Source organism: Mytilinidion resinicola (assembly GCF_010093595.1).
Source record: "Mytilinidion resinicola strain CBS 304.34 unplaced genomic scaffold BDZ99scaffold_31, whole genome shotgun sequence".
Lineage (NCBI taxonomy): Eukaryota > Fungi > Ascomycota > Dothideomycetes > Mytilinidiales > Mytilinidiaceae > Mytilinidion > Mytilinidion resinicola.
Window position 1 is genome coordinate 59,921 of NW_022985467.1, and position 22,770 is coordinate 82,690.

The 22,770-nt window shown below is 52.1% G+C and overlaps 7 protein-coding genes across 7 annotated transcripts; 6 read left to right on the top strand and 1 right to left on the bottom strand.

Moving 5' to 3' along the window:
• Positions 1–917: 917 nt before the first annotated feature.
• On the bottom strand, positions 918–9,432 carry BDZ99DRAFT_401382 (uncharacterized protein; the record flags this gene model as incomplete). Its single annotated transcript, XM_033716226.1, has 10 exons — positions 918–1,781; positions 1,831–2,441; positions 2,492–2,736; positions 2,765–7,049; positions 7,104–7,733; positions 7,836–7,962; positions 8,022–8,609; positions 8,664–8,932; positions 8,988–9,132; positions 9,184–9,432. The coding sequence occupies 10 exons, from the start codon at positions 9,430–9,432 to the stop codon at positions 918–920; spliced, it is 8,013 nt and encodes a 2,670-aa protein (XP_033569522.1).
• Positions 9,433–11,136: 1,704 nt separating this feature from the next.
• On the top strand, positions 11,137–13,291 carry BDZ99DRAFT_527285 (MFS general substrate transporter; the record flags this gene model as incomplete). The annotated part of the gene is made up of 6 exons (XM_033726232.1): positions 11,137–11,377; positions 11,516–11,683; positions 11,738–11,908; positions 11,960–12,435; positions 12,500–12,843; positions 12,907–13,291. The coding sequence occupies 6 exons, from the start codon at positions 11,137–11,139 to the stop codon at positions 13,289–13,291; spliced, it is 1,785 nt and encodes a 594-aa protein (XP_033569523.1).
• Positions 13,292–14,533: 1,242 nt separating this feature from the next.
• BDZ99DRAFT_550843 (uncharacterized protein) lies at positions 14,534–15,589 on the top strand (the record flags this gene model as incomplete). Its single annotated transcript, XM_033726995.1, has 4 exons — positions 14,534–14,666; positions 14,716–14,734; positions 14,789–14,857; positions 14,925–15,589. Exons 1-4 carry the CDS (start codon positions 14,625–14,627, stop codon positions 15,587–15,589), a joined length of 795 nt encoding a protein of 264 aa, XP_033569524.1. The 5' UTR covers positions 14,534–14,624.
• Positions 15,590–16,013: 424 nt separating this feature from the next.
• BDZ99DRAFT_527287 (uncharacterized protein) lies at positions 16,014–16,400 on the top strand (the record flags this gene model as incomplete). Its single annotated transcript, XM_033726233.1, has 3 exons — positions 16,014–16,028; positions 16,080–16,178; positions 16,230–16,400. 3 exons carry the CDS (start codon positions 16,014–16,016, stop codon positions 16,398–16,400), a joined length of 285 nt encoding a protein of 94 aa, XP_033569525.1.
• A 1,196-nt stretch (positions 16,401–17,596) lies between these two features.
• Positions 17,597–18,565, top strand: BDZ99DRAFT_482700 (uncharacterized protein; the record flags this gene model as incomplete). The annotated part of the gene is made up of 1 exon (XM_033722508.1): positions 17,597–18,565. One exon carries the CDS (start codon positions 17,597–17,599, stop codon positions 18,563–18,565), a length of 969 nt encoding a protein of 322 aa, XP_033569526.1.
• A 794-nt stretch (positions 18,566–19,359) lies between these two features.
• BDZ99DRAFT_482701 (uncharacterized protein) lies at positions 19,360–20,520 on the top strand (the record flags this gene model as incomplete). The annotated part of the gene is made up of 4 exons (XM_033722509.1): positions 19,360–19,374; positions 19,430–19,495; positions 19,549–19,698; positions 19,762–20,520. The coding sequence occupies 4 exons, from the start codon at positions 19,360–19,362 to the stop codon at positions 20,518–20,520; spliced, it is 990 nt and encodes a 329-aa protein (XP_033569527.1).
• A 1,187-nt stretch (positions 20,521–21,707) lies between these two features.
• BDZ99DRAFT_527290 (uncharacterized protein) lies at positions 21,708–22,522 on the top strand (the record flags this gene model as incomplete). Its single annotated transcript, XM_033726234.1, has 3 exons — positions 21,708–21,722; positions 21,779–22,030; positions 22,175–22,522. The coding sequence occupies 3 exons, from the start codon at positions 21,708–21,710 to the stop codon at positions 22,520–22,522; spliced, it is 615 nt and encodes a 204-aa protein (XP_033569528.1).
• Positions 22,523–22,770: the final 248 nt, after the last annotated feature.

Here is a 22,770-nt window from a genome sequence, read left to right on the forward strand (position 1 = left end):
AAACAGATATCTTCCAGGATTTGAATCTCTCATTAAACACAGTGTGATCTAGCAACTGATGATGTATCAATGGACAGTCTGCCAGTCATATCTCCGTAAACCGCAAGAATAACCCACCTGGCTTGACCGTTCTCAGTCAAATTAGTTTTTGCTCCTGCATTCTCTTCAAGATCTTTCTCCAAAAGTCTGGTAATTTACGCAGTCGAAAGACCTTCATTTTTGTTTCCGAGCCTCTTCTCTTTGCCACATATCGCCATATGCTAGTCATAGTTCCCATCTCCATTGCACAATTAAGGGCGAGAGTATAGGCACTTGGTACTCACTCCACTCTGGAACTGTCACGATCTCCTGTGCTTCCGCCCGGCGTATACTCTCCTTCAACCTTTGGAGATTGAAGCACCTCCCCAAGCCATTAGCCGGGCTCGATCAGAAGCAAAAGACTGGAACCGCCACCCCCCCGGGAACGGCTTCACCTGATCCGCATTCCGGTGCCAAATGTTTCCCAAAAGAGGTGACGATGCGTTAAGGTCTATATAAGGTCTGGAGGTTCTTGTCAGACTTGAGTAGATGGACTATATCAGCAGCGATACTCACGTCCGTTATCCTCCGCTGCTCGTCCTTCAGCTCCGCATCCTGTAGACTTCAACGATACGATTGCACAGCTTAGCACAGAGTTCAGTAATCTTTCTAGAACGACTTAAATACGAATACTAATTAACACTATAGATACTAATATATGTTCTCTCGCAATATGGAAAGCAGAAAGAAAACCGCAAGAGACAAAAATCGCAGATGAAAACTACGCGTACCATACAAATCGAAAGAAACTCTACACCAACTCTACGCCAACTCTACACCAACTCTACACCAACTCTACACCAACTCTACACCAACTCTACACCAACTCTACACCACCTCTATTCCACCTCCTCCACAATCTTAACCAACTTACTCGTCTTCGAAATCTTCCCCGCCAACTGCGCAATCGAATCGTTCCCCATAATATCCAATACCGGAATATCCGCCCCGAGATCCTTCGAGAACCAATTCCTAAACTCAACCGCCACCAGCGAATCCACCCCATAATGATGAATCGGCTTCCCCGGATCAAAGTCCTCAACCGGCAAACTCATCACGCTCGACAACTTCCTCACCACCGCCTCCCCCACCGTCGCCGCCGCCTCCTCAAAGCTCTTCGCCGCCCGCAGCGCCGCCTTCGTGTTGAGCGACGAGTCCTCCTCGCCCTCGTTGCTCGCCGACTCCGACATGACGTGCAGCTGCGTGAAAAGCGGGTACTTCATGAAGCCCGGCTCGGGCATCCCCTTCCACTTGTAGCTGGCGCTCGACCCCAGCCCAATCGCGACCTGCGTTTTGACCGCGTCGGCGCGCGTCGCGTTGCGCGCGTCCATGTGGTACTCGAGCAGCGCGTGGAACTCGTCCTCGCGGATCGCGTCGCTGGCGAAGGCGAGGTTGCCCAGCGCCGGGTTGGCCGTCTTATCCTGGTTCTCGGCGATGTAGCCGACGCCCAGCATGGCGCCGAGGTCGAGCGCGGTGGCCGCGAGGCCCTTGGAGCGCCGGTGGTGCGCGAGGGCGTCTTGATACGTGTTGCCCGCGGCGTAGTTGGCTTGCCCGCGGTTGCCGATGATGCCGCAGCAGGAGGAGAGCATGATGAAGAAGGTGAGGTCGTGCGGGAGGGCTTCGTGCAGGTTGCGTGAGCCGTGCACTTTGGGGTTGAGGGCTTGGTTGTATTGGTCGACAGTCATGAGCTCGAGTGAAGAGTCCTGGTGGATTGTTAGGATATGTGAGGGAGTATGGGGTGCGGGAGCTTACTCGGAGTTGCATGGCGCCTTGGATGCAGCCGCCGATGGGAGGCATATCACGAATGCACTGGGCGAGTGTTGACTCGAGAGCCGTCTTGCTGTTGATGTCGCAGGCGAAGGCGCGGACGGTGCATCCTAGCTCCTCCAGCTCCTTCACGGTCTTCTTCGCTTCGTCGCTTGCGGCTCCGGATCGGGAGAGGAAGATGAGGTTGCGGGCTCCTTGCGACACCATCCACAACGCCATACTACGCCCTAGACCACCGAGGCCGCCGGCGAGAACGTAGGAGCTGTCGCGGCAGAAACGATGTGGTGCTTTCTGCTTGGGAAGAGCTTGAACCATATGCGAAGGATCAGACGTAAGCACAACTTTACCGATGTGCTTGCCAGACTGCAGAAGACGATATGAAGATTCTAGCTCTCCATAGTTGTAGACAGTGAAGGGAGTAGTGGCTCCGATGACCTTCTTGTTCCAGAGCGCTACCGTGTCTTCAAGCAGCCGCTCAGATAGCGGCTTATCGAGCTTGATGACGGTCTCTAGATCGCAGGAAGCAAACATGACGCTCTTGGAGAACTGGAACATCTCGAGACGGCCGTTGGAGAGGATGTCTCTCTTTCCGATTTCTGGAATCTAGATTAGCGAATGGTCCTATTACCTGGGGCTGGGGACATACCAAGGAAGCGGCCAAAGTACGCGATACAATCCCATGTCCTTCGTAGAGCTTCTCCAGCAAGTGAGTTCAGCACCACATTGACACCCTTGCCGTTGGTCATGCGCATGATACCCTTAACGAAGGACAGATCACGACTGGAGAAGATATGGTCTTCTGGGATGCCATATCGGTTGATCAAGATATCCCTCTTCTCGTGAGTGGAGACGGTGGCGAAGATCTCGGCACCTGGTAAAAAAGTTAGTATACTGCTCGATGACCTCAAAGGAGAGTAACGCGCCTCTGTCTTGCGCAACCATAATAGCGGCCTGGCCAACTCCACCAGCCGCAGCATGAATAAGAATTGTCTCGCCCTTCAACAACCGCCCAATATCATTCAAGCAATACAGCACCGTGCAATAGATGACCGGGATACTCGCCGCAACCTCAAAGCTCATATCATCCGGAATCTGGGACACACAGCGCTGGTCACTGCGCGCGTACGTGTTGAAGCAACCCGTCTGATCCGCCATGATCATGACACGATCCCCCTTCTTGACCTTGGTGACATTGGAGCCAACGCGGGTGATGTATCCGGCGCCCTCCGCACCCAGGACATCGCCGTTGACTTCGCCCATGGCGGACATGATGTCGCGGAAGTTGAGACCGGTGGCTTTGATCTCGACCTCCACGTCTTCGGGCTCTAGCGGCTTGGGGTAGACGGGGTCATCGATGAACATGAGGCGGTTGAGTAGACCGGGCGCGTCGGTGCTGAGCTTCAAGGCTCGCGTGGGATCAGCGCCGAAGGCCTGGATCTGGGGCTCGGCTTTGGTGACCTTCGAGGCGAGGAAGGAGTTGATGTAGTCAGCTTGGATCAGGCGGGGGATGGATAGTATGCCGTCCGAGGAATTGTATTCCTCGTTCCTATTGGATGTGGTGGTGATGAAGTGATGATCGAAGAGCTTGCTGATTTGCTTCGCCGTCTGTGCGTCTGATTTGAGTTCGCCATCCTCCAGACCGAGAAGTACTAGATCGCAAGTATCCAGGTCGCGTTCCCAGCGAGCGGTTCGAATGAAGCCGGTAGCGATAGCTGATTCAGGATGAACGATGGCGGATTTACCAATCCATAGGCCTCCCTGAGCTGTTAGGATCAACTTTCGAAGGTTGTTGAAATCGGACTCTTCGATATCCAGAAGCACGGGATGGTCGAGATCCAGCAATGAAACGAACGTGGTCTCCTTCACGTCAATGCCGGCGAGATCCTTCCAGTCAACGACCTTCACACCGTGAAGGCCGAAATTCTCCAGAGACTCAACCACCGATGAAACGAGGGGAGATTTGCTTTGCGCCTCGGTCGTGAGCACGATGGTATCTGGGTACTGACGCTCCACTGGAGCAGGGTCCACGGCATTGGCTATCATCAAGCTCTGCGAGTGGATCAGGTCGTCCTGGTAATCTGGAAGAATCAGATCAGTACCAGTGAAGTCTGCCGCCTTGAAGGCTTGGTCCCAGTGTTTCTCGTCGACGAGAGGACCCCATCTTCGGTAAGGCTCGACGCTCAACCACCAGCCGGAGAGCGTGCCAAACGCGAGTGGAACGCTGAGAAGCTCGAGACCAATACCCTCGTGGAGAAGCAGCTTCCCACCCGGACGGAGCAACTTGCGGGCATTGCTAAGGGTGTTGGTCAGATCCTGAGTGGCGTGAAGCACATTGGCTGCAAGCACGATGTCGTAGGTGCCAGCCTCGAATCCTTGGGCGATGGGATCCTTCTCGATATCGAGCCGGCGGAACTCCATGATGTTCTTCCACGGCTTGAACTTGGCCTTCGCCTTGTCGAAGAATCCAGCCGAGATATCAGTGTATGTGAACTGCGACAGCCTAGAGCTCTTGGACATATTGCCGTCCTTGCCGACAGGGCTGAGAGCCTCAATCACAGGAAGAGTCGTGCCTCCAGTGCCAGAACCGATTTCGATAACCTTGAGGTTGACATACTTGTGGCTCAGCGTGCTAAGGTATGCGCGAAGAGTGTCTTGGATGATGACATTGCCTTCAAGCTCTGCATAGTAGTGATCGAGCAAATCGTCGCCGAACATGAGCTGCAACGCATCTGCCTCTTGTCGCAAGATCGCTGGGATGGCAGCACCGATACGGGCGATGAGCTTGAACTCTGGGCTTGAGTCTTCCTGGAAGCACTTTTCTTGAAGGAACTTCTCTTTGCGCGCGGGGTCGTTCATGAGGGTTTCCCACTCTGGTGTCTGATGGAAGATAGTCCCCTTCTGATAGCGCTCTTCCATGTGATGGAGCCACTCGAGATACTTTTGGTTGTGGTCCGGGAGCCCTTCCAATGTGGTTTTAGATACCTCCTTGAGACCGTCGCGGATGTAGATGGTTGACGCTAGATTGAGATCGTGGGAAAGCTTGGTCATCTCAGCATCATTCAGCTTCGGCTTCTTGGCAATCATCTTGAAATACGATACGCTCTGCTTGGTGCTGAGAAGGTCGATATCCGGCTTTGATTCCACATTCCAGCTGAGGTCTCGATCGCCGCCTCCGGTGGAGTTATTTTGCAAAGGAGTGGCTTGAATATCCTTGATCAAGACCTTGACCGTGTTGGTATGCTCGTCCCATGCGCGGACCGTCGATTCGATCTTGCTGTGGCCTGTCTTCTTTACAGTGCCGTGGCAGTTGAAGGTCTGATTGGGCTCTTTGCTGAGATCGCTGCTGACCCAGAGTTCTCGCACGAACACTGGCACCATGGGCTCGGTAAGGCCTGCTCCCTCATCCTGGATGGCAGCAAGGAAGATATGTAGCATACTGTCCAAGGTACCGGGATGGATGACATGCGGTAGCTGATAGTGCTTCGGCATGATAGCCTTAACATCGGGAATTGTAATGGTACCTCGTGCCTCCTTGGCTTCACTGGCGCGCCATACGTTGGAAAGGTTTCGGAATGTTGGGCCATACGCAAGGCCGATACCGTAGAGTTCGGAGTATGCTCGAGACATGTCGAAAGGAGCGCTGCACCTCTCAATAGCATCAGCGAGCATTTGCTTCTGGCTCTCTGCCTCGAGTGCAGCTTCTCTGCCTGCATCAACCTGGCCAGTCTCGGTGGCAGGCTCAGCGGATACCATGCCCCGACAATGCTCGTTCCAGCCATCGGTGTTGGGGTTGTACGACGAGACTCTGAATTCCCACCAGCCCACGGACCCGGCGAGACTGGACTCGGTAACGTGTCGCATGGAGAAGGCAACTTCGACTCCATCTTCAGTTTCAGGTACCTGTAGCGCCGCCTTGATGTTGACGTCGCGAAGGCGATATCCAGAGATGTTGGCATCTGGTCCTGCAAGCTGTTTGATGGCCTCAATAGCCATGACAACGTATCCCATTCCAGGGTAGACGTTGCTGCTCGTGACCTTATGATCCTTGACCCATGGAATCTCGCTTACGCGGATGTGCTGTCTCCATTTTGGCTCGTCCTGGTCCCAATCGGTGACCGGGGCACCGAGCAGATCATGGCGAGGATGCTTACGGAAGCGGAAGTTCTTGCTCATCCGAGTCTCAGGCCAGTATGTGCGGCTGTAGTTGAACTTGTACGGAGGTAGGTCGATGAGCATCTGGGGATGAAGGTGATTCTTCGTGAAAGGGATCCGAGACGAGTAGTTGAGAGCGTTGAGGTCGACTGGGTAGCCTAGGCAGAACAGGCCGCCAGCGGCTTGAAGACTTGTCGTTACCGCGGAGACGTTCCGTGTGAGCACAGTTGAATATCCAATGCTGGAGAATATCGTCTGTAGGGCCATCGTATCCCGAATGGCGCTCTGCATAGCTGAGTGGGGACCAATCTCAACCAAATGCTGGATGGCTATGTCGGCACCGCGCTCGGCACGAAGCTTCGACTTTCCTCCCGTGTTTGAGCACATCGCTTCGAGGGTCTGGGTGAAGCGCACGGGCGAGACCATGTTATCGACCCAGTATTGAGGGTTGCTGAGTTTTAGGAGGGGAACCTGCTGTCCGATGACCGTAGAGAACATCTGGGGCTTCTTGCCTACGGCGGCAGAGCCCTTCTCGATAGTTCCAATTAGTCTGAGGTACTCATCTGCAACCGCCTTCATATGGGCAGAGTGGTAGGCGTTCTTAACGTTGAGCTTCCTTGCGAACACGTTCTCGGCATCCAACTTCGTCTTCAGAAGATCGATCTTAGCCTCATCGCCCGACACGGTGATGTTCTTTGGGCTGTTGTAGCAAGCCTTGACAAGCTCGCCGGATAGCTCATTGTCAACTTGGTCGAGGAAAGGCTGAAGGGCTTGTTCGGTCATCCCGACGGCCATCATGGCGCCCTTGCCACCCATAAGGCTAGCAGACACAACACCTCGGGAGTATGCGATCCTCCACGCTGACTCTCGGGATAGGGCTCCGACACAATAAGCGGCACCAATCTCACCAGAAGAGTGGCCAATGACTCTAGTCGGTGCGATGTTCCAGGCGTTGAGTAGATCGACTAATGCGACTTGTAGAACAGTGCAAAGTGTCTGACTGAGAACTGGATGGCCGATATTGCTTGACTCTTTGTCCTTGAGTAGCTCATCTGAGGGATCGCTTAGCGGTTGCACTTGACTTCAATAAGAGTGGAGTAACTTACCCATCATGTTGGAGACACTGCCAAGGGATCGGAGGTAGTCGGATGCATCCTGAACGCTTCGCCTGAAGATGGGGTACGACAATAGCTCGCGGCCCATGGCATGCCATTGTGCTCCTTGGCCGGTGAAGACGAACCCCAGAGTAGGGACCTCACGAGCTCGTGTGCGCTTGGGTGCTTTAGCTCCTTCGGCGAGCTGTTTGGTAAGATCCGCAAGAGAGCTCGCAACAACAAAGGCCTTCCAGGAGAATAGCGTACGCTTCTCCGACAACGTATAAGCCAGGCTGTCGAGGTACACGTCCTCATTCTTAGGAGGGGGAATGGAAGCAAGGTAGCTGCTAAGGCCGTCGGCAGCGCGTTTGATTCCCGCTTCGTCGGACGCGGATAGGACAAAGACCCTACTTGTGGTTGACTGGGTGGCCACGCCATTGGAGATGCCATTAGACACAGAGATGCCATTAGAGACACCGTTGGATACGCCATTGGAAGCGCCGTTGGAGTGGCCATTGGAGAGGCTGTTGGAGTGCCCGTTAGAGAGGCCGTTGGAGGCACCGTTGGTGTTGCCGTTGGATAAGCCATTAGAGATCCCGTTAGAGATATCGTCAGGAATTCCATTTGAGACACCGTTGGAGTCTTCATCAGTAACTTCGACCGGTGCGGCCTCCTCTGCCAGTCCCTCCATGATCTCTGCCAGAGATGGAGGTTTCGAAGCCGAATAGTGAGCGGCACGGAGACCACGGCTGTTGAGAAAGTTGTACGCGTCATCAAGAACAGCATGAGCATTCGTTCCTCCAAAGCCGAAAGAGTTGATAGACGCCCTCCTGGGGCCTTCAGTTGGCCAAGGCATAGGTTTGGTAGGGAACTATGTTCGTTAGTGGGTGAAGCAAGGAAGGGGGTAACGTAGATGAAGGAAGCACTTACCGCAATACCCCATTTCTCTGGAAGAATCTTCGGGTTAACCTTCTCGAAGTTGATGTTCGGCGGAATGACAGCCTTCTCAAGGACCATGACAGTCTTGATCAGGCCCGCTACACCTGAAGATCCCTCCAAATGGCCAATGTTGGCTTTGGCAGCGCCAACATAGAGCGGATTCTCGCCCTTCCGCTCGCTCCAGGCAGCTGCGATGGCACTCGCTTCGATAGGGTCGCCAGCAGCCGTACCGGTGCCATGAGCCTCGATGAATTCGGTGTCCCTCAGGTCAAGCCCAGCATTGGCGTAGACCTTCCGAATGAGAGTCTCTTGGGCGTTTTTGCTAGGGAGCGTCATACCAGGGGTTCTGCCGTCCTGATTGAGTCCGGTTGAGCGGACTACGGCGCGGATGACGTCCCCGTCGCGGATGGCGGCGTCCAGAGGCTTGAGGATGAGAGATCCAACGCCCTCGCCTCGAGAGTAGCCGTTTGCGCGGGAGTCGAAGCTGTAGCATTTGCTGTCCGGGGAGAGGAAGCCGTTGTTGCTCATGCGGTACATCTTGTCGGGGTTCTCAAGGATGTTTGCGCCGCCGACGATGGACTATTGCAGAGAAGTTAAAGCATGTCTCTAGCGATTGGAGAAAAAAGAGCATACCATTTCAGAGTTTCCATTGCGAAGATCTTGACACGCAAGGTGGAAAGCGACCATGCTACTAGAGCAAGCAGTATCGACCGATATACTGGTACCTTTTAAATCGTAGAAGTAGCTGATACGATTGGACAAGATTGCGAGGGAGTTTCCCGTCGCCGAGTACTTCATGATCGCTTCGTGATCTGCGGTGAAGATATCGCTGCAATCGATTGAAAATGCACCAACATAGACGGAGGTGTTAGAACCAATAACGGTATCCAGCGGCAGTCCAGCTGTTTGGGTTTAGTGGGAGTGCTTATTTCAAAGTCGTTGCAAAGAGCTCATTACCATTTTCTAGGGATTCGTACACGTTTTCCATTAGAAGACGTTGCTGGGTATCCATGGTCATAGCTTCACTCTTAGTGATGTTGAAGAATGGTGCATCAAAGGCAGCTCCATTATGCTTCATGAAGTAGCCACCTCTGCAGCTTGTCTGAAATCCACACGTTAGGAATGTAGTAATATAACACGTGATGAGACTTACAGTGCCAGCATGAGCAGGGTCCGGGTGGTAATGAGCTTCGGTGGTCATCTTCTCCGGGGGAAACTCGGTCATCGCGGAACGACCATTGATGAGAAGGTCCCAGAACTTCTCCGTATTTTCCGCATCCTGAGGAAAGCGACAAGCCATGCCAATGATGGCAATGGGGAAGTCGTTGAGAGCATCCGCATTACCATTTCCGCTGAGCTCATTCGACTCGTAAGCGGGCGTATCATTGGCGTGAGGAGACATGATGGGTCAGGGACCAATGGCAAACGTACAAGAACCTTGCGGCTGGGTATCAAAGGGCAGGAAGAAATGTTGAGATTTCTGGGTTGATGGAGAAGATCCGTGGATGGCGGTGGGGTAGATATACTATTCCCGTAGAGCTTCTTAGCTCGGTGTATTGGTCTCCTTTTAGACTCAGGAATTAGACCGAAACTTTCCCCCAAACATGGCATCCTCGTATCTGTACCCCAGAAAAATGTACCCCAGACCAGATTCGCCATAGAGTTCTCGAAGCAGATAAGGTTCTGATACCATGGGGGCTTGGAGTGGGGACTACCCCACAGCCGTTATTAGATGCGGAGAGGCGAGTCATGCGGGATAGATGTGTGGACTGTTAGTCCAGACTGCTGAGGATTCGCAATCCGGGCAAAAGGACCTTTGGCATTGATTTATTGGAGGGTCTTGAGACGGGGTCGGTTTTTCGGGTTCGGCCAGCAATAAGCGCGAGCCATTAATTGATCACAAAGAATAACACCCTAGCTTTATCCAGAGCTTTGTAAGAGCATCGCATGGAGTCGTACCATTTCCAGGGACTTGAAATTGAAGGGCCGTGGTGTCTTGCAGCCATCTAGCATGTGCGATATGTTTCGACTTGGGCGGCAACCGAAACCGTGTTCTGCAGAAAAGGCACGGCGATGCTGATCGGCTTCGCCGTGGTACTGTCAGACGCAAGCACAGCTGCTCAGAAGACCTCTTTGCATGCTCGCTTGCAGTGGCAAGCAACGATTCTTTGGCATTATCCACTCATGTCTGATCTATCCCAGCGGAATTGACTCCATGATAAGTAGGTTGAAGTTTTTAAAGGCAGACGCATATGCAAAGCTGGATATTAAACGGAGTCGCCGTCGCCCAGCGAACAGGTAGGTCTCGCTGTCCGTGCATAGAGTCCCTGTCAATGCACTCCACGTCTTCCAATTCCACCACGCTATTACACACCACGTGGACCACCTTGTCTGAACAGCTCCGCGGACAATGTACTGCGACGCCCTTATGGCGGTCGATCTATACTCCTGAGCGCGGGATTACCGGGGGGGTGACGGTCGAGCACATCATGCCTTAGAACTTCGCGACTACGGGATATGCCACGACCCCAAGCGTCTCTTCGAAGACATTTTTATCCTTGGAGGAAAACGATGACAATGTAAGGTCGAGTTATCGTCATAAGCAGCTTGAGCAATGATTTGGCTAGCATTTGTATTACCTGGGACGATTGACACTTACAGAAAGACAGCTTTGCATTGGTTGATGTTTAGCGAAAAGCCCGAAAAACGTATCAAGGTAGAGCATCAACCAGCGACGCAGCGTTCCAGGGCCTCTCGAGCCAGGGTTCCCACGACACCCACTTTCATCAGGAACGTTAAGAAATCTACTAAGCCAGAAGAAGTAGGGTTGCCGTTCACCCAAGGTGGCAGGGGTTATGTCAGATCCGGCGACAACGTTTCTCATGCCGTCGTCCCTAACCCAGCCCAGCACATGATGCTCCACGCACTAGTCTCCTTGCTATGATTTCTCCGGAGAACAATCCAGACAGCACCCGGCAGCCAAGCCGTGATACTGCAACAGAGGTATGTCGTCACACGGCATCCGCTATAAGCCGGCGAAAAATAAGGATACTAATCGGCCACACTCCCCAGCTAAAAGTCGAGCACCTCTGACACACCCGTAACGATGGCCTCGACAATTTTTCCAATCGCCGCTGGAGAGCCACCAAGAGTACCACATCGCCGCAAGGTTCTCCGATCAATACATAACTCGGTCGAGACTCTCCGCGATTTATATCGCGTCTCCGAAAATGAAGCAACCCAGATTGAATTCGTACAAGGGGAAGTTGACTTCATCGTCTCATACCCGCGCGGATGGAGGCTGGTGCTCATCATCCTGAGTGGAATGATCCCATACATGGTGGTAAGTACGCTTCCTATCTGAGCACTATTGGCTAACTCCCTGACGTTCTCTTCAACAGACTGCTTTGGATGACACAGCAGTAGGCAAGTGGAAACACCCGTAATCCCCTTGCTACACACGCTAACACGATGTGGATCTGCAGCAACGATTCTTCCTATCCTGGTCGCTGACTTCCGCGTACCGAGAGATATTGGATGGTATGCATCGGCGTATTTTCTCCCAATGACAGTTATGATGCCCATCTACGGCAAATCATACACGCTATGGAGACTCAAACCGGTGTTTATCCTCGCGCTGGTAATACTAGTTGGTTAGTCTGCCTCCCTGCTCTACATAGCCTTCGTCACAAGCTAATACACCGTAGGAGGCTCAGTCTGCTCTGCCGCAGCAAAGTCCTCCTCTGTTTTTATCGCTGGTCGCGCCATCGCAGGGGTTGGGGCGGCAGGGATTCTGACAGGCGCATTCCGGATCATCATGCTTGCTGTGCCACGCAGCAAGCGGACGTTCCTGGAGGGTCTGGGTGCTGTCATCATGGGTGAGGCGTTTCACTACCCCTTGCCTGAAGACTTTTCTGACAATGCGTTAGGTGTCTGCTCCATGATGGGACCCCTTTTGGGCGGCATTATTGCTGATTCGATCGGGTGGCGTTGGACCTTCTGGATCAATGCGCCCATTGCAGGTGCATCCATTGCCGTCGCCTTGGTGGTGTTCCCCAATGAGAACCCGAGGACGAACCTGTTCACGCTTCCCATTTACCAGAAGCTGAAGCGACTGGATCCAATCGGAGGAGCGCTACTCGTCGCCGCGCTGACATGCTTCATCTGCGCGCTCCAGATAGCGTCGACGTCGGTATGGTCTTCGAGTGAGGTTATCGCATTGCTCTGTGTGGCTGCCGTGCTCCAGGTCGCATTCATTCTCCACGAGCTGCTCACACCTCTCGAGATCTCCCTCCTACCCCGGGAAATTCTTCGACATCGAACGGTCTGGGGATCATGCTTAGGTCTCTTTCTTCTATTCGCCAGTTTCATAAATTACGTTTTCTTTCTCTCATACTTCTTCCAGGTGAGCGATACTCCAAGAAGTCCAGACCACGTCCGTTCTTACATCGCTAACCGTAATCTTCCAGGCCGTCCAGGGTCGCTCAGCGCAAGCAAGTGCAATTCGATTGCTACCCTACGTGCTAGGCACCTGCGTTGGCTCCACCATCGCCGCCGTAGGCGTCTTCAAAGTCCGCTTCTACAATCCATTCTTCATGGTCGGAGGGATGTGTCTGATCGCCGCCTCGGCTCTCGTCACCTTCACCTTCACCATTCACACCCCACTGTCGAAAGTATTTCCGTACGAAGTCCTTCTCGGTCTCGGCGTCGGCTTTTGTATAATCGCAAACGTCGTGCCCGGTCAAACACTGTTGCGAGAAGAATACCACTCCATCGCAAATGGATTGACGTTCCTTTCCTCGATGCTCGGCTCGTAAGTTTCCGGATTCCACCGCACAATTCCGTGAACCGTGCACCCGCTGATCGACCCGCACAGATCTGTTTCGATGCCTGTTTCGAGCACGATATTCAACCAGGTTCTGACCAAGAAAATCATTGCGCTAGGGTTGCCTGGCGAGTTCGCCGCCGCCGTCCTGCATAACCCGTCTCGTGTGCACCAGGATGTGCGCCCTGATCTCTTGCCACAAGTGCTCGAAGCGATGATGGCGACCATCAAGAAAACATTCATGTTTGGGTTTGCTTCTGCGATTGCTTGTGCGATTGTCTTCTACTGCCTCCCCTGGAATCCGCTTATCGCTGCAATACAGCAAGGTGAAGGCCATTCTCGCAGCACTAGCGCGGAAACAGGCGCCACGGGTAGCAGCGAGATTCGGGTCATTGAGCCACAGGTACAGCGAGAAAAAGATGAAGAGAAGTTGTGAGTTGAAAACCGGCGCCGGTGCCACTTGCGCGCCCAAAGGACCCACCGGCGTACTAGGGGGGGCGACAGGGGCCAGGGTTGAGCAGATCCAGACTGTGTACTTAAAGTGACAAAGACAAGGCATAGAATTTCACATGTTTCGCACCCATGAATGTACATTACCCATGTACCTACCAGTAAAATTCGATTGGTGGTCCTGCTCATCCACGGGACTAGAACTAAATCCACCCATGGCTCACGACGGCCCTAGTGGCGTATTATCGTGGCCCGTGTACATGGTATTGACAGAGGACGCATGACTGTAGTGACCCACCGCTAGCTATGACTGCAATGCAAGTACAGCTCAGCGGACGAGGCCCAAAGAAACCACGGTTGAGGTCGAAATTGACTGCTTTGTCCCACGTTACCCCACGACGCGCCAATCCCCTAGCGCCGATCAAGCGCGCCATAGCCGTTGGGATCTATCCCTGCCACGTGCGATCCGCGCCCGCCTGACGGCCGCTAATACAGGCGCGGCTTAGTCTAGTGATCCTGTCAGACCCTGATGCATCAACCGTGGAGCCCTGACATCGTCCCCCTTGGAACCTCCTGATAAGCAACCAGCTTGGTCCCTGGTTGGGAGCAGCGTCTCAACGCTCCATGCAGCCTGTTGCTGCTCCGAGAAAGCCGCGAATCGGCTATACCTCCGCAATGGTTCGAAGATATGGTGTACAGTATCCCCCCCTGTACGGACTGGACACGACCATGCGGAAAACAAGGGTTTTTGTATGTAAAATCCCTTGTTCTACGCACGATCGTGTCCAATCCGTACAGGGGGGGATACTGTAGTATTGGGAGCCCCGCATGTCCGGCGGTCGAGATATGATCTCCTAGCCTATCCTTGCCCTGTCTCCCCGCATACGTCGATCCTTATCTTCAGCTTACTCGCCGGGTTAGCGTTGCAGGTGCAATGAATGTACCTTCTCCTCGTCATTTTCGTCCATCCGCTTTTGTCTGTACCCCATAGGCGGCTAGAGCGTGGGGTGCAGATCCCCGGATTGCTATCACGTCCTGGAGCAGGTACTCGAGTCATGAAGAACGGGAAATCCCTGGGGCGCCATGTTGTGGAGAAGAAAATCCTAGCCACTGCTCAACATCGTGCCCCTCTGTTTCATAGTGTCAATTTGGCGTGGGTCATGTGTCACATCCAACAACTTTCAAAGGTGCTCCCACGTTTCTGCCCTTTCTCGTATCCGCTCACATCCTTCTATATCTGGGAGGAGTTTGTTCTCGCCTCGACCCTGATCCGATAAGCTCCCTGCCTCACACTCAGTAAACATCCACAGACCTTCAAAATGAGAATTCTGTGCCTTCATGGACGCGGCTCTAACAACGACGTGGGTGTCTCAATCACATGGCGAATTCTCGTAGCTGACAATAAACCAGATCTTCAAGATGCAGACGGGTCCGTAGAAACCACAGCCCTCCTCCTCTCCTTCGCCAGGCTGATGAGATCCAGCGGGCTTCCGCTCTCAACTCGATGACTTCGAATTTGAGTTCGTTCAAGGCACCATCGGGCACGCCAAAGGTATTCCCCTTTCTCTCTTTCTCTCTTGGATGCCTCCCTCTAAGCTCCTATATTTAACACCAACTAGAGGGCTGGGCCATTCACACCGACACCTTCGCCAACTCGGGCCTGTGGGAGTACTACGACCTGCTAGACCCCTACAACGTCATCGAAACAGAGCAAGAGCTGCTCCAGCTCATCGAAGACGACGGGCCCTACGACGGCGTGCTTGGCTACTCCCAAGGCGCCTCCCTCGCCGCCCAAGCCATCATCCGCTTCGCCGTCGAAAACCCCACCGCCACCGCCGACCAGTTTCCCTTCCGCTTCGCCGTCTTCATCAACTGCCCGACGCCCATCCGCATCCTCGAGATGGACGAGAAAGTCGAGCCTGACATCCCGAAGCCTGAGGAAGCCGACGCGAATTTGTACAGGATGCTGGCAAGAGCGAACCCGCTCTTGGACTCGAATTCGCTGTTCCCTGCGAGGTTGGGGAATGGGAGGAGGATTTTGACGGATAATACGGTGGGGCTGACGAAGGCGGATGCGGCGTTGGATGGGCAGCTGATTAAGATCCCGACGCTGCATATTCGCTGCCCGGAGGATAAGGAGCAGTTTGGGCTGGAGGCGTATGAGCTTTGTGAGAAGAGTGAGGCGAGGCAGTTCTTTCATCATCATGATCATGATTTTCCTCGTGGGTATGAGGAGATGAGGGCGATTGCGAAGGAGATTCGGTCGCTGGCGGAGGCGGCGTAGGGGGGTGATGGTAAGATTCGGGGGGAGATGTAGGCTCTGCGATGCGAAAACTCATAGAGCGAGGGAGGTTAAATTAGGAAAGATGGTAAGATGGTGCACTGCTGTCGCTTCAGTCTATTCTCGTAGCCAAATACATTCGCTTCTTAAGGCTCCCCGTTTACCTGTCTGCCAACGCACAAAAATTTTGATGCATGCTTTGACTGGTCGCTGATTCGCTGAAACGTGAGTGAAACCTTTATGGCGGCTTAAAATCTCTTTGACTCACCTTAGACGTGGCGTTGCAGGGCGTAGTGCGGAAGAAGACTTCGGGTAGTTTGTACGGATATGACGTGACGAGCCCAGCTTACTTTGACAACATTTTGATCCGCACTTCCAACCTTCTTCCTCACCCCAACCACCACGTGAGGCGCTTGCTTTGCCGAAAATGGCGGGAGTCAAGGTATGAGTCGTTCTCTAAGTCTGAGCCGGATATGTTTTACCAGTCGAATAGCGCCCCAAAGAGCCCGACGCCGATGACGAGCTGGAGGAGGTCCCGAGAAATAAAGCGGGTGTCGACCCTCTCCTCAACACCATCTCAGACATTCCGAAGGTGAGATCACTACCGGAACGACCAACTGGATCCTCCTTTGACGTCTCCTAGCGGCCCCCACCATTCCCCTTCCTCGCGCTCCCGACCGAAATCCGCATCATGATCTACGACCAGCTCCTCAACCATACCAGACTGCGAATTTGCGGCCGGCAATCCAGATTTCGGCGAAAACTGACCATCAAGCCCCCAATCGATGGGTACGCCTCTCTCGCTTGCCGCTGAAATTCCGCCATACCCTCAATTTGCTTCAATGCAATCGACAAGTGGCAGCCAGTTAGATGCTCATACGTACATCTATCTACGCGCCTCAGCTTGTCAAGGTACACTTCTCAGCTTGCAATGTACAGCTGAAGACTCAGCTCGCCCCCTGCAACCCCTATTCTCTCTTCACTATATAGCCACTCGTTATCACCTCAATACAACTCATGCTTTCCTCACTGATCCTTTGCCCTTCCTACGCTAGCTGCCAACAAGTCCGGACGGAGTTATCAGCGCGAATTTTCCAAGTCAAGCGATTTGAGTCCTTGACGAAGAGAAGCTACCTTATGGAAGCGGCAGTTTCTTTAGAAGTTATAGGCCGCTTTAGTAGGGACAATATTACGACGATACTCATATATTGGAGTGGATACAAATGGAAAGAGGAGAAGTGGGATAAGAAATGGACAGATATGAACGCATCCGCCAGAACTATTCGCCGGCTGCTTCGAGATTGTGGTCGAACGAGAGCGGCGCAGGATCGACGCAAAGGGTGTTTGAAAAAGGGTGCATCTTCGACCTGCTTTGTTCGGTGGATCATGTTCCGAAAGTGAAGCTCGTGGGTCGAAATGTGGAGTTGAAGAACTATTTCATTGAGAAAACTAAAGCGACGGGTTGACGCTTCAGCTCGAGAGCGAAGGGGGAAGGGGACGGCATGGTCCAAATTCTAAAGGTCTCTCTGGTACATTCAGTACGGGCTACAGGCATCTGGAAAGGTTATAGAAATGTCAGCTAGCAGATAATATGATTCCCAGCGTGGTGAGGGCGACAATCCGATTCCCTATTTTCACAACATGACTATGTTCTCCCGTCAGAGCTCTTCCGGCATATAACCCAGAGAGGCCGCACTGCTAGAAAGACAGCTAAGAGGTTTCGGTATGAATCCGTTCACAAGTTTCTACCATCATCTCCAGGTTTAATTTGCATTCAGCGAACTCTAACTGTACGCTAATGTGAATGCTGTTCTGAACAAGACGCATCTCAGCTACCTTAACCAAACTGAGTCGTCCCCAGACTTATCCCGAGTCTCCCTGAACATACCATGGACTTTGATAGCTGTGATGTCACGACTAGATGAAAAGTGAAGATGAGCGGTGAAGTCCTTCTAGTCAGCGACAATATATTACTCTGCTGCTCCACCAAAGTTCTTCGCGTCTTCACCAATGTCATTGAGCAATTGTGACAACGACGAAGCGAAAGGAAGTATGAGACCTATCCTCTTATTGGAACATGCTGACAATGTTGACGGCTCCTCCGAAAGCCAGGAGATCGCAACAAGGATGAAGACGAGGTGGAGGAGATTTCTAGGGCAGATATCTGTGCAAGCGCCTCTCATGCAGACTCTCCAAAGGTTGGTATCTCTTTTGAAACGAGCTGTGGATCGACTAACACACATTCAGGATCTCCACATGTCCAAAACTACCTTCCCTTTCCTCAAACTCCCAGCCGAAATCCGCGTCATGATCTATGGCATAGTCCTCAAACCGTCTAAACTACGCGTCTATATCGATGACTTCGAAGCTCTCTACAACGATGTTATGGAACTCGCAGCTGACCGCGTATACCTACCTATCATCCGGGGACAAAGGACGGCTCGAAATCTTCTTACGACCAATAGACAGACCCGGATCGAAATGGCGGCGAGGCTATTTCAACTCACTTGTTTGGACTTGACGACTGGCACCGTATGCTTACAGACTACCCTCAGAGTCTTGCATGTAATTGGTCGCTTCGGCAGAGATAACATAAGGACAATCTCTTTGCGCTGGATCGATTCTTCTTGGGCAAATACGTCTTGGACAAATACGAGGCGCTACAACGTAGATACAGCTAAGGAGGTTGCTTGTCTACTCAAGAATTGCCCGAAGCTGAAGACGCTTAAGACCAAAATGCCAGCATCGCATTGGGGAGAACTGGAAATTTCTGCTAAGCCGTTTGGGATGCATCATGCGCTCGACGCGCTCCACTCCATCGACCACGTCCCGGAAGCCCATCTCCTAGGGGGGTGTTCACGACTGGTTATTGGAGAGCATGAAGCCGTCGGGAAGGAGTGGCTGGGCGGAAAATTGAGGCTTCAATTCGAGAGTGCAGCATCGGATGATCGGGGATCGATTGCGAAAGTAAGGCTTTGATTCCCCAAGGATGGGCTAGGGTTGGTTAGGATGTCCCAAGACTCCACATATGTCGCAGAGGGTATCTCTCGGCAGGTACCTTCTCATTGAAGCTAGAAAATCCAGAACTACCATTCTAAAATCTTACTCCAATTTCATGTTCTACTCTTTCCAAGGTTCCTCTCAGGGGAGCTCTCGTTATTGACAACAAGCATATTGAGATGCAGTACTTTCTCCCACACTTGCGGTGCTATAAGGAATCATAATAGATCCGAAATCAGATGGTAACTTGTCATTACGTACAGTGATAAGGCGTACCTTTGAGCTCGTCGTCTTTTCATCTCTTTCTAAGCTTCTCAGGCCTTTAGATCTTATCGGAAATTTTATGATATGCTGCAGTACCTCAAACGGTAACGTATGAGTGTGTCTAGACTTATGATATCTTACAATGGCTGAAGATCTTCGGGCTAAGATCCTAGGCGTATTCTTAGTGCCCCATTTATCGGGTCTATGTACACCTGTCTGCCACTGTCTGACAGGCCTCAACATCTTTCGAGAAATTCGCGACTCATCATTCTGACTAGTTCATCACCTTGCTGAGCCGCCTCTTGCCGCGTCGCACCTACAGGTTCACCGCCGAAATCGTACTCTACGACAGCACCGCACGGACGAAATCAGAGCCGAAAAAGTGAAGTGTTGGTGCACCGAGCTAAAAATCTTCACCCCGATTCCGTCGTGTTCAAATATAGCCATCTGTCCGTCCTTCCTCCTCCTACCGCCGTTCTCCTCCACTCCTCCCACACTCGCAGCAAACCATGGAGCGTGGCAAGGTATGACCCTTTCTCTTCCATCAAAGTCTTTGTATACTCTGCTAACTTGATGCAGCGCCCCAGAGATCCCGATGGCGACGATGTTGAGGAAGTTCCACGGTTGGACATTTTAGAAGTCGAGGTTAGTCCCCAAAGAAGCCTCACCAGCGTCCAAATCGGCTCATATTTTGGCAGGTAATTTACACAGCATTCAAAAAGGTAAAGATTATCTTTGAGGGCCATGAGTTGGAGCTTGGGGTTCATTTGGCACCAAATGGTACGGTCGAGATGAGCTTCATCACGAACTCTACGACTAATCGTTGGATCAAGGACGAAACGCGTGAGGTAAGCGTTCTACAAGCCTAGCCGCTATGTCTAACATTGGTCACATTACTCACTGTTTGGCAGGAGGCTTCCTTTCGTAACAAGCTTGTCCTTCGACCGATCTCCACCCAACGTCGCCAGTTTCCTTTCATGAAACTTCCCGCCGAAATCCGCTTGATGATATATGACCTCGTCATCGACTCTCCATATATCTGGGCGTATACCATTAATAGGTCCCATTGGTACCGCAACGGTAGACTGAGGGCATCTATTGACGGAACTTGTCTCCCCACAGGGCGACACCTTGGCCCTGTGCGTCACCTACTGGTGATGAATAAGCAAATGCGGGCCGAAGTTTCAGTTCTATTGTTTCAGGCTTTCCAGATTGATCTCAACTATAGGGGCTACGGGGATCCGGAGGACTGTTGCGACCTCTCTACTACACGCGACGTGCTCAATGCCGTGGGCCCCCCCGGGCGTGCCAATATCAAGAAGATTCGACTCCGCTGGTGGGATAGTCGCTGGAATTCACTCCAAGACAGAGCTGACCCAGCCTTTTCGAATGTTGCCGAGGAGGTCGTCAACCTGCTCAAGCTATGTGGTAAACTTGACTACTTACACATTGTCATCCCGAGGCACAAAGCCTTAAGGAAAGCGGGCCTGAAGCCACGACACTTCTCCAGAACCTGCGCGTTTGGAGTGCTACGGACCGTTACTAATGTCAACAATGTCCGGATCCATAGCCCAGGCGAAGCGTTGGGGGAGTGGCTTCTTGAGGGCATGACTGGGTCGAAGACAGCAGGTAACCCCGATTTTTGGGGTTGGCACCGTCGGTCCTGGTAACTGTAAGTCTGCCCTTGTCTATTTTAAGCATCCAGCTGACAGTGTCTATTTCCAGCAACATATCCACGTAAGAAGATTCCCTCGTTCTCAATAGGGTTACACTACGACTCTACCTGATGGGGTCCGATACCACAGGAAGGCTCTCTGAACATATTCAGGCACGGCAGACGGCACTATGGAGGTTTAGCCTTCTGATCTAGGGCAAGGTTAATAGGACATGGCATCCTCTACTCTTGTTGAGGAGAGCCAACGCTCTATTATGGTTGCCAAATGGGGATCTCAATGTATTTGGCAATTGACTGCTGAACACTCTCCCCGGCAAGCAGCATTTCAGTAGTCTCCCTACTCTAAACACTCTTCAAATCTCTTTCTGTGTCATGAGTTAGCTGTGATCATGCTCAATCGTTATACACCCACTTCCGAAAGGATTCCATAATCTTCTTCGTTACTGCGCGAGGTGCCTCCATGCGCTTTCGAATGTTCAGACACGAAAGATCACTGCGGTAGGGATCAAATTGCTTCTTGGCCAGCCAGTAATCCGGCATTAGGGCTACCTTGACGGCAATGTACAGTAGCGAACAGTCATGCCTACGCGATGGGATGTTGAAGTGCTTACATACAGAACAAGGTGGCCCTGGAGTTGTGTGTCACGTGATATTTAGATAGTTTCCGAAAGACCGCGAATGAATCTTTGCGTACTGCCAGACCCCGTCATCGTTCTGAGTTTATCAAGACTCCGTGGTTTCTCCCTTCCATGTTTTTGAAAGGCCATCGAACCAACCATAGCCGGCGATAGGGAACTTTGTTCCGTAATTCATCCTGGAACCCATCGTGCGAAAGCCGCGACAAGGGCGTTGCATCATTTCTAAATAATTGTGGTAACCACCTATGCGCTTAAAGAATTCAGCATCTGAAGTGGCTGGAAAGAATTGCAAGTTTGTCAATATCTACAAGATTCTTCCTTTCCCGATGGTGAAGACGGTTCCGAAACACCACGGGTGACGACCCGTAACTTTGCACATACGAGATCCCTACCCTCTGTTGAGAGCACCAATAAGTAAGTGAGGTCGTGCAGCTGGCTGGTGACAAGTGAGGGTGGTCGACCTCAGCTATATAAGCCTTCCTTCTTGCTCCAACCTCTTCCTCTTTACAACCAACCTCAACTTTCCATTTCTCAGCAACCAACAATGGAACGCCACAAGGTAAGTCCAGCTTTGCTGAGCATCCTCTATTGGAACGCTCCTAACAATCGTTTCAGCGTGGTAGAGAGCCCGATGAGGGCGACGACGTTGAAGAAATTCCGCGGTCCGAACCTGCTGATGGGCAGAACGGGAAGCCACTGCTTCAGATTCACCGAGACGGCAACGAGTCTCTTAAGACGCATGCGAAACACGTCAAGATTTCTTCTGCCTTCAACGATATCGAAGTGACAGTACAGTTCGATTCGAATAGCGAAGTTCGCGTGCATCTCAACAGCCACTCTTCGGTCAAGCCTTATATCAAAGACAAGGTTCGTGTACAGCGGGTCGCCATAGCATGCGGATGTCAAATCTTGTTACTCTACTCTCTTAGCGGCTAGACTTGGGTCGCTCAGGTCATTCGGTTGACAATCTCGATTTATGACACATGGAGCACCTTGCTAATCTGTATGCAGGGCAACCTCAATTTCGAAGACGAAAGCTTCATCGTTCGAGCTTCCTCCCATCAATATCGACCCTACATATTCCCGTTTTTGAAGTTGCCTGCAGAAATACGTATCATGATCTACGAACTAGTTCTAGGCACAGAACGCATTGGGTGGCTGTCCCAGCATCGTGGCAAAGATTCACAAGCCTTCTGCAAACCAATTGGGTCGTGTCTCGGCACAGCACGGCCACTTATGTCCCTGTACCAGCAGATTCGATCCGAAGTTGGGGCCATCGCCTTTCAAGGTTTCCAAGTGACACGCTTCAACTTTGATTGCTGCGCGAACCTGCCTAAACCGCTCCAAAATGCACTATGAAAATACTACTCTACATCCCTCAGGCTAATATCATAGGGCTTACCTGGATCGTTGTCATACCACGTCATTCTGTTTGCTTTAGCAAAGTAATTGGTAGCTCTCAGTCTCTCTCAGTACCTTTCATCCGCATCAATGCCACTACATAGTGTAACGAACGAAGCCGGTGAGATGTCTCTTTTACATATATTTATAGTGCACAGCTTCATTTTTTTGGATATCATAGGTTTGTAACGCATCACGGGAGTTAG